Below are 11,529 nucleotides of genomic sequence, written 5' to 3'. Positions count from 1 at the left end.
AAAAAATATTCGTGCACGACTACCAGAGGAAGTTATTATTATATTTTCATAATTATGCATATATATGCAGTAATTTTTGACACTTAGACGGTTTAAAAATGTTTTATAAACCAAAAAAAAGGACAAAGAGCCTGAAGATACTCACGAGTACATGTTGTTGTTGTCAAGTAGCATCAGTGGTTCCTGAAGCACAAAAATAACTTGTTTAAACGCTTCAATGTATCTGGTATGTATTGAAGATTAGTTTAAAGTTAAAAGTTTATACAAACGCGTCAAACACACGCTCTTGAAATGAATAAAGTCACACAAAAGTTCGTTACACAACAAAATCGAGAGAAATCACGAAACAAAACGACCTTAAAATGAAATAATTCACAACTAATAAGAGGAAAACACCTTCAAATATGATAGTATGTGTTCGAAACTTTGACAAATGACAGCGAAAGCAACAAAAACATTTATATTTGATGAAATGTTCAACAACTTACCTGAGCTCGCGCGTCAGACGTGTCGCTAGCTAACGTCGAGTGACGTCACGGAAACTTTATTGACAAAAAGTTTAAATCAGAACAAAACTTTCGACAATGACTTGACTTTTATATAAACTTCCTCCTTTTATTTTAAAATAAAAACATGCGGATCGTTTTCTCTGTAACAGCCCAAGTCAACTTTAAAAATAAAAGCAATTTATTTAATTTGATTATCAGAATACTTATACGGCCAGTATAGTTATATATTTATATAATAATTAAATAAGATGACACACAAAATGAGCGATATATTAACTAAATATACATAAATATATATAAAAAATATATATAAAATATTATGTGTGTCCCTTACAATGTAATGGACACCAGCTGTTTGACTTAAAAATATTTTAAATCGTTTAAGGTTTACTATGTTATTCAACCTTACATTGTTATAATTGTAATTTATTTTTTTATTTTATTGAATGTTTTCCTTTTTTTCTCCCTTCTATGTTGTTGGGAAAGTGTTGACGTGTTTAATTGTCAATGAAGACGATAAAGAATCTTTTTCTCTGTAATTGAAACACTTGAAATAAATATTTAAAATGGAACTCTTGTCTACAATTAAGAAAAGAGTAAAATGTAAGTATTAAGACTGTCATTGTGTCAACTTTTGCTCAGTTTTATTTGTTGTGTTTTGGTTGAAAACATAGATTTATTTTCCTCCGTGTACGTTGAGAAGCTTCGACAATCAAAACATATTTAATTCAAGCACAAAGACAGAGGAGATGATGCACGTATTGAGTCCGGAGTGAAACCTTTCACCTGCTCCGACCGCCTCTGACTCGACACTCACTTCAACAACTAAGTGTTCTCTTGCTCAAAGGCAGGTCAAGCCACGGTGTCAGGTCTCGTCAGTCCACATGACAGTTCCTGCTCAAGACCCGGAAGGACACGTGACTGGGTTTTTGTGGCTGAGAATTGAGGAGGCCTTCAAGACCTGACCCGTCCACTCCCCGCCTTCACCCCGCTCATCCGCCCGCCCGTCCCCTGCATGGACGCCCCCATTGATGCCCCTCAATGTGGGTCCAGGAGGAGAATATTATTCTGGGAGGTCAGAGACCTGCGGATGACCCGGGCCGAACCCCCCCGTGAAACACCTCAGAGAACACCGAGTCCTGGAGCTGTCGGGGGGGAAGTTGAGTCGTGACATTTCCAACCAAACACAGACTAGGGGTTGAGTTCCTGGACGGAGCAGCTCCTGGAAGAAGCTCAGAGCCACAAACACATCCTGTCTGCGATCACATGAGACCCCTCGCTGACCAGCACCACACTGATTCACACACTGATCTAAAAATACCCACCGGGCAGGAAATCCCCACATTCCGCCTCCAGGGTCCTGCACTACAAAGACGCCCGAACAATGAGCCTCTCCCCAACTCGGAATCATCCCAGACGACATCGGGAAGCTGGAGCATCAGAGGCTTGTTTTTTTCTTCGCTGACTGTTGTGTCTAGAAGTTGAAACCCTTGACCGCCCGCTGCTGACTCATGGCACCTGGCCAGGTGAACCACACAAGCAGGAACATTCCTGAGTTACCAAAATAAAAGCCTGATACAAAGGAACTGATTATTCCATCACAGAGAGGTTTTGTGATTTCATTTTCTTACACTGTGAGTCTGTTTCTCTTCAGCTTCACAGCGACAGATCCTCCTGCTCTGTACGTGACCAGCTGATCTCCACGTCACATCCTCGGAGATCCTGGATCCACACAATAGTCTTTAATGAGTCACAAGACCTTGATCTGCTGATGAGCACGGACACGGTTTGGCCCAGAGGAAGCTCATCACACCAGCCATTCATCTGTGTGTGTGTGTGCGCGTGTGTGTGCATGTGTGCGTGTGCGTTTGTGTGTGTGCGTGTGTGTGTTTGTGTGTTTGTGTGTGTGTGTATATGTGTCTGTGTGTGCGTGTGTGTGTGTGTGTGTGTGTTTGTGTGTGTGTGTGTGCGTTTGTGTGTGTGCGTGTGTGTGTTTCTGTGTGTGTGTGTATATGTGTCTGTGTGTGTGTGTGCGTGGGGGTGTGTGCGTGTGCGTGTTTGTGCATGTGTGTGTGCGTGTGCATGTGTGTGTGTATGTGTGAGTGTGAGTGTGAGTGATTTCTATTTACCCAATAATGTGTACTTTAAAAAAAAACAGTTAGTGTTGTGTGTATATATCATTATTAATAAAATGTTCATGAACATGAATTTCTATCTAAAAATCACTGATGTCCACAAAAATGAAACTCAATCTTAAAACTCTGCCTCTGGAGGAAGTGTGCGGTACTACACGCTATAATGAGTGACAAAAGCGTGTCATTGTTTCCACAGATATTTTTTTAAGATGATCAGACAAGATCAATCAATCGTAGATAATTGTTGATACTATAAGTGTATCATTCATGTCATACTATCTTTTCAAGAAACACAATATTTGATATTTTTCTGGTTTTATAATCAACGAAACATAAAAAAAAAAACATCATGATGATTTCGAGGTTAAGAAAACATGTTTAGTTAAAAATAAACATGATTCTTTATCATTTTCTACATCTAGTGTGAGCGACTCTCTAAACCATTACACAACTACACACGTAGGTGTGTGTGTGTGTAATCAGTGTGAAAGACAGATTAGAGAAGAGATGATCATCGCACATGTTGACAGTAAATAAATCATTTTTTAATAAAGATAATTGTCTAACGCAGCAGATGAACCAGATTATTCCACTGATATCAGGGTCAGATATGTCAGCGGGCTTGATTGACAGCTGTACAAAGACAACAGGCCGGAGTGATTTGTCCTCATAAGGAGGTATTGATTGACAGCAGGGACGAGGACAATGAGCTGATCAATACTGGAGATCCTGATGAAGTTGATAGACTCGGAGCAGGAGCTCAGAGCAGCTTTTGTGCAGCGACTGCTGTCAGTCAGGGGGGGGGCACAGCAGGGGGCGACCAGGACTCACACGTGCACAACACAGACGCACACTCTGGAGAATCAGTGTGTGTCTGTCGTTGTTAAGACTGATTCATGTGTTCATTTCAAACACTCTGATTTCCTCCCATGTCTACGGTCATTTGTGGGTGGATCAGTCAGTAGATGGCAGTCTTTACATCCTTGCAGCTAAAGGAAGAATGATGACTGAGGACGAGAGGATACAGTGAGTCCAGCAGCAAGTACTCAACAATAATACATATATATACTTGTTACTACACTATCACAACACCAGAGTCAAGTACTGGACAATACTACACATATATACTTGTTACTACACTATCACAACACCAGAATCAAGTACTGGACAATACTACACATATATACTTGTTACTACACTATCACAACACCAGAGTCAAGTACTGGACAATACTACACATATATACTTGTTACTACACTATCACAACACCAGAGTCAAGTACTGGACAATACTACACATATATACTTGTTACTACACTATCACAACACCAGAATCAAGTACTGGACAATACTACACATATATACTTGTTACTACACTATCACAACACCAGAGGCAAGTACTGGACAATACTACACATATATACTTGTTACTACACTATCACAACACCAGAGTCAAGTACTGGACAATACTACGCATATATACTTGTTACTACACTATCACTATATATCCCTGTATATAGTATTATTGTATCATGATACGTATCAACACATTCTTGAAAACACACACGTCTAGTTGTGTCAGAGTTTCATGGATTTATTTCAGTAACAAGCATAGATTAGAAGAAAAGACTCGACAGACGCCGAACTCGCCAGACAAGGTTTGTTTGCTCATCTTATCGTGAGGCGTGTCTTCATGAGTCTCTCCTCAGGGCTGCAGTGCTGGAGGAGAGCAGCGATCCATCCTGGACAAACACCTCCAGAGTTCACCTCCGTCAGCTCCTGGTCCTCCTGAGGAGCAGATAAGAACCAGACGGAGGATCAACACACGAGGGTAACAATGAAACTCATATTCTAGTGAGTACAGGAAGGAAGTCTCACTTCGGTTCTCGATGGAACATGATTTGATTCAAACGTTCAGTAGAGGCTCCAAGAAATGATTCACCTCAAATTGAAAGAGGTTTCTTGGACACATTTGATCATATGTGTTTTTACTCTCTATGAAAGTCAACGAAAACATACAATATTTGTTTATAAGTTAGTAAGTTATTTATATTTATAGAGAGCTTTTCCAGACCAGGGTCATAAACAACTTTAACAATAAAATGCTTAATAAAGTATATACTTAAAAGATCAAGATAACACCGAGACAAACACTAGTGTATCAGAGAATTAAGGAAAAGCTCAAATAAAAGTGTTGAGATGTTTCTTGAAGGAGTCAGTCTGGTCCGGAAGTTCAGGAACCATCAGTAGATTCTGATCCACAGACCTCAGAGCCCGAGCTGGGGTGTAAGTCTGGATCAGATCATGACGGTCTGACCATGAAGAAACTGATGAAGAGTTTCAAGGAGAAATGTGAGTTCTTCTACTAGAGCTTACTGTCTAGCTTAGAGTTACTGTCTGCATGTGAAAACATTTCATGGTATTGTTTTTTTCATGCATGCTTTCCTGTTTGTTGGTCTTGTTGTTGTCTAGTGCGACTTCACTTTAGTTTTTTGTTTTTAAAATGTCTTAAATCTGTATTTCTCAGTAAATCATTAAAAATGAAGTAAATATTTCTAACTCTGTCTCCGCCTCAGGGAGCGACGGGTCGGAAAGAAAAGTTTTAATCCAGGTTCTAGTGTCGACAAACATGTTGTGTGTCCAGCTGCATCCTCAGCTCCTCCGCTCTCTCTGGATCTGCATTTGTTTGGACAGATCCACTCGTTGACCCTCCTGCGCCGCCTTCAGGCCGTGAAGCCACAAGTGGAGCCCACAGTGTTCACCGGGACCAGAACCAGAATGTTTACCTTCCCAGGCTCTGAAAGGAGGAGCGAGAAGGAGGAGAGAGAAGGAGCTGCTCCTGCCGAGGAAGTCGTCGCCGCTGACTCAGGTTTGTGAAAAGAAAAAATGTGGCACCTTCCCTTCATCCTGGTCACATCTGCTCCGAGGACTCGCCTCCATGTCCACGGATCCAAAGGTCGCGCCGGGACCAGGACCAGGACATCCTGTTGAGGGGACGACTGTCAGCACCTGGAGCACACGTGCAGAGGAAAGACAAACATGCAGCAGAAAATCCTTTTGTTTCACTCCATGGAAAACATCTTCAGGCGATAAACGGTGACTTTGATGAAACAAGATTTGAAAACAGGAACGAGACACTGTGAGCGAGAGAAGGTTCCATTCCCTCATGGTTTTAAAACCAAGAGACCTGAAAATAAATGCTCACATGAAGTGACTCAATAACAAACATTCGTTTGTTTTTTTCAGCTTTTCATAAGAAAACACAGAGTTAAAAAACAAATACAATCTAAAATATAGATTTTTCATTATTGCTTCTTCTCCATTTTATTTACAAATATAAAGATATTTTTTGTTTAAATAGTTAATAAAAGAGTCAGCAACTAATAAATTAAAAGAATATGACACTCTATTACAAAATACATCAATGCAAATACGTTTTTCACAAACACTTCAATTCAAAATATAATGCATTTCTTTAATTCATGTAATTGCACATTTAGTTCATAAAGATACACAATAAATCAGTCATAACTGAAGAAAGATGACGGCTTAAGGGTATAAATTGAATTGTCAACAATTGTTTCGTGGTGTTCCTCAGGGTTCAATGCTAGGCCCACTTTAATTCAACTTACTTCACCAACAGCCAGAGACAGATATAACTTTATTACAATTGAGATGCAGAATCATCTGAGAGAAGCAAACACACATCATGTGTTTTGACATCTGAAGTAGGTGAAAGATTTTCTCTCACACTGTCCCCCGAAAACAGAAGACACTTCACTTCCCTATACCACCCACGCTCACACAACCACACACCCACGCTCACACGCTCACACGCTCGCACACAGACACACAACCTCACACGCACAACCACAGACGGTGAGTCAGATCGAGTGTCAGATCGAGGACACGTCTCCACACGTGTTTCCTCGTCTGCTTCAGAAGAACCAGATTCATCTGCTGGGTGACGCAGCAGGTCACATGGTGGCGCTCACAGGGTTTGTCATCCATTAGACGCTCCGGGTCACGGCGCCGGATCATCTCGGAGATGTTTGAATTTCACGCCTCCTCCATGTGAGCCATTAAAGAGAGTTTCCTGTCGTGACTGAAATAACTGCACAGCTGCTGCAGGACCCCCCCCCCCCCCCCCCGGATAAATACATCGATCAAACATGGGTTTAAGGGCAGGGCTGTGACAGCAGGACCTTCACTTTCTCCTCTGGAAAGTGCAGCAGTTGCAGACGATTCATGTTGAAACTGAAGAAGCTGCTGAAAAGTCCAACCTTCGCCCAGAAGTATGTTGTGCGAGCGAGCGGCGAGGATCAACGGAGCCCAGGCGGAACACACGACCTGTGATATATACACACACACACACACACACACACACACACACACACACACACACACACACACACACACACACACGCACACACACACACACACAGATATAAATACACAGAAGATACTGAGCATTATTTTCAACGAGCAGCTGTTTGTGTAGAGTCTTGTCCAGACAGTAGTAGATGATTATTATTAAGATGTTATTTAAGTTAATACTAGCTTTAATATTCAAACTAGCATCAGTGACTGTAGTACATGGAAGTAGAACGTTTAATTACATCTTTTAATAATAGTGTTCAATAATGTTTTTGTAACTCATTTCTGATATTCTGATTACAACAAGTTATAAATAAGTTCAAAATGGTTCAATTGAATATGTCAGTATGATCGTCATCGTATCAGACTCGTCCAATCGAGCACAGAGCTACTCACTTTAACTTTTTTAAACTCTCACTTAAGGTGTAAATGTTCTTTTTTTCAATCCTTCACGATGAATTGAGGCATCAGTGCTTCTATGTGGTCACATGACGTCGTGCACGGCGCATGATTGGCTGAGAGTTGGAGTAGCTCTGTGCTCTGTTGGTCTTGTCTGGCGTCACTATTACACTGTTTTATGTTGAATTTAAAAGACTGTGAATAAAAAACTATTGAATTTCTGACATTTATTTTTGAATCATTGGAATAAAAAAAATCCAATTCAATGTGTAAAAAAAAATATTTAAATTTGAAAATACTTTGTATAATTTTTTTTTAAATTATTTTTAAAAAAGTAATTCGACCTTTTATTATAGAAATGATTGAATTAAAATATTAAAAATAATAATTAACTGCTTAAAAAACAACCACATTTGATTTTTTTAAAAGTTTCATGAAATCTTCTGATGTACTAACAAAGTACTAGTTAGTACAACTTCAACAGCAACACCTGCAGATCCGTCACGAGTGTCAACACAAACTTCAATCGTCCGTCAGCGAGGAGTGGGTCGGGACAGGTGCAGGACCAGAAGGACCCAGAAGGACATCTGATCCCGTCCAGAACCTGCAGCCAAACTATGCAGACATTCTGCAGCGTCTTCACATTTAGACCAGAGTCCGGATGTCGCTGCAACTATTCAACACAACATTTGAAGCCACTTGAACACATACATGGTTTGTACCATGTTGGTGCTCTTGATACACCTGAAGGTTTGAGGTTCACAGGTGAGTTTGTTGTTGTTTGTACATATATATATATTATTATATAAACACCTGAAGGTTTGAGGTTCACAGGTGAGTTTGTTGTTGTTTGTACATATATATATTATTATATAAACACCTGAAGGTTTGAGGTTCACAGGTGAGTTTGTTGTTGTTTGTACATATATATATTATTATATAAACACCTGAAGGTTTGAGGTTCACAGGTGAGTTTGTTGTTGTTTGTACATATATATATTATTATATAAACACCTGAAGGTTTGAGGTTCACAGGTGAGTTTGTTGTTGTTTGTACATATAAATATATTATTATATAAACACCTGAAGGTTTGAGGTTCACAGGTGAGTTTGTTGTTGTTTGTACATATATATATTATTATATAAACACCTGAAGGTTTGAGGTTCACAGGTGAGTTTGTTGTTGTTTGTACATATATATATTATTATATAAACACCTGAAGGTTTGAGGTTCACAGGTGAGTTTGTTATTGTTTGTACATATATATATTATTATATAAACACCTGAAGGTTTGAGGTTCACAGGTGAGTTTGTTGTTGTTTGTACATATATATATTATTATATAAACACCTGAAGGTTTGAGGTTCACAGGTGAGTTTGTTATTGTTTGTACATATATATATATTATTATATAAACACATGAAGGTTAAAGGTTCACAGGTGAGTTTGTTGTTGTTTGTACATATATATATTATTATATAAACACCTGAAGGTTTGAGGTTCACAGGTGAGTTTGTTATTGTTTGTACATATATATATATTATTATATAAACACCTGAAGGTTAAAGGTTCACAGGTGAGTTTGTTATTGTTTGTACGTATATATATTATTTTATAAACACCTGAAGGTTTGAGGTTCACAGGTGAGATTGTTAATGTTTGTACATATATATATATTATTATATAAACACATGAAGGTTTGAGGTTCACAGGTGAGTTTGTTGTTGTTTGTACATATATATATTATTATATAAACACCTGAAGGTTTGAGGTTCACAGGTGAGTTTGTTATTGTTTGTACATATATATATTATTATATAAACACCTGAAGGTTTGAGGTTCACAGGTGAGTTTGTTGTTGTTTGTACATATATATATATTATTATATAAACACCTGAAGGTTTGAGGTTCACAGGTGAGTTTGTTGTTGTTTGTACATATATATATTATTATATAAACACCTGAAGGTTTGAGGTTCACAGGTGAGTTTGTTGTTGTTTGTACATATATATATATTATTATATAAACACCTGAAGGTTTGAGGTTCACAGGTGAGTTTGTTGTTGTTTGTACATATATATATTATTATATAAACACCTGAAGGTTTGAGGTTCACAGGTGAGTTTGTTGTTGTTTGTACATATATATATTATTATATAAACACCTGAAGGTTTGAGGTTCACAGGTGAGTTTGTTATTGTTTGTACATATATATATTATTATATAAACACCTGAAGGTTTGAGGTTCACAGGTGAGTTTGTTATTGTTTGTACATATATATATTATTATATAAACACCTGAAGGTTTGAGGTTCACAGGTGAGTTTGTTATTGTTTGTACATATATATATTATTATATAAACACCTGAAGGTTTGAGGTTCACAGGTGAGTTTGTTATTGTTTGTACATATATATATATTATTATATAAACACCTGAAGGTTTGAGGTTCACAGGTGAGTTTGTTGTTGTTTGTACATATATATATTATTATATAAACACCTGAAGGTTTGAGGTTCACAGGTGAGTTTGTTATTGTTTGTACATATATATATATTATTATATAAACACCTGAAGGTTTGAGGTTCACAGGTGAGTTTGTTATTGTTTGTACATATATATATATTATTATATAAACACCTGAAGGTTTGAGGTTCACAGGTGAGTTTGTTATTGTTTGTACATATATATGTTATTATATAAACACCTGAAGGTTTGAGGTTCACAGGTGAGTTTGTTATTGTTTGTACATATATATATATTATTATATAAACACCTGAAGGTTTGAGGTTCACAGGTGAGTTTGTTATTGTTTGTACATATATATATATTATTATATAAACACCTGAAGGTTTGAGGTTCACAGGTGAGTTTGTTATTGTTTGTACATATATATATATTATTATATAAACACCTGAAGGTTTGAGGTTCACAGGTGAGTTTGTTATTGTTTGTACATATATATATATTATTATATAAACACCTGAAGGTTAAAGGTTCACAGGTGAGTTTGTTATTGTTTGTACATATATATATTATTATATAAACACCTGAAGGTTAAAGGTTCACAGGTGAGTTTGTTATTGTTTGTACATATATATATATTATTATATAAACACATGAAGGTTAAAGGTTCACAGGTGAGTTTGTTATTGTTTGTACATATATATATTATTATATAAACACCTGAAGGTTAAAGGTTCACAGGTGAGTTTGTTATTGTTTGTACATATATATATATTATTATATAAACACCTGAAGGTTAAAGGTTCACAGGTGAGTTTGTTATTGTTTGTACATATATATATTATTATATAAACACCTGAAGGTTAAAGGTTCACAGGTGAGTTTGTTATTGTTTGTACATATATATATATTATTATATAAACACATGAAGGTTAAAGGTTCACAGGTGAGTTTGTTATTGTTTGTACATATATATATATTATTATATAAACATTAAAACCTTCAGCAGGAACTTCAAAATAATGATAATTAAATATAAATGAAATACTTTATAAATAAATGTATTTCACAATTGCTTGTCAACATAACATTACATGTAAATAATGAACAAATAATTACGCAAATAAATCACACAAACACACACACACACATGCACAGAAACACACCCCCACACTCACACACACACACTCTGTATCACACACACACCCCCACTCACACACACGCACACACACACTCTATATCACACACACACGCACGCAGACACACACGCACAGTTACGCACACACACGCACTCTCTCTTGATCAAGCACTCACACACACTCTCTCTATCACACACGCACACACACTCTCTCTATCACACACGCACACACACTCTCTCTATCACACACGCACACACACTCTCTCTATCACACACGCACACACACTCTCTCTATCACACACGCACACACACTCCCTCTATCACACACGCACACACACTCTCTCTATCACACACGCACACACACTCGCACGCACACGTATATATTTTGTATACACTTGTTTGAAATGTTTGACAGAAGTGTGACGGATACTAATGTCAGATGATCTAAATGTTGCACCTGCACCTACACACACGTGGGCAGGTACTGCACATGCGCACACCGATGA

At 37.7% G+C, this 11,529-nt stretch overlaps 1 protein-coding gene across 1 annotated transcript in view; it reads left to right on the top strand.

Annotated features, from left to right (window-relative positions):
• Positions 1-10,810: 10,810 nt before the first annotated feature.
• LOC148058862 (uncharacterized) overlaps positions 10,811-11,529 on the top strand; it is a 12,013-nt gene continuing 11,294 nt past the window's right edge. The window contains exon 1 of the mRNA XM_087781449.1: positions 10,811-10,831. Within this exon, the coding sequence (XP_087637575.1) occupies positions 10,811-10,831 (21 nt within the window). The remainder of the gene's footprint in view (positions 10,832-11,529) is intronic.

This window comes from Callionymus lyra, chromosome 19 (assembly GCF_982586985.1).
Source record: "Callionymus lyra chromosome 19, fCalLyr1.hap1.1, whole genome shotgun sequence".
Classification (NCBI taxonomy): Eukaryota; Metazoa; Chordata; class Actinopteri; order Syngnathiformes; family Callionymidae; genus Callionymus; species Callionymus lyra.
The sequence above is the reverse complement of the archived record's forward strand: the minus strand, read 5'-3'. Positions and strand labels throughout refer to the sequence as shown.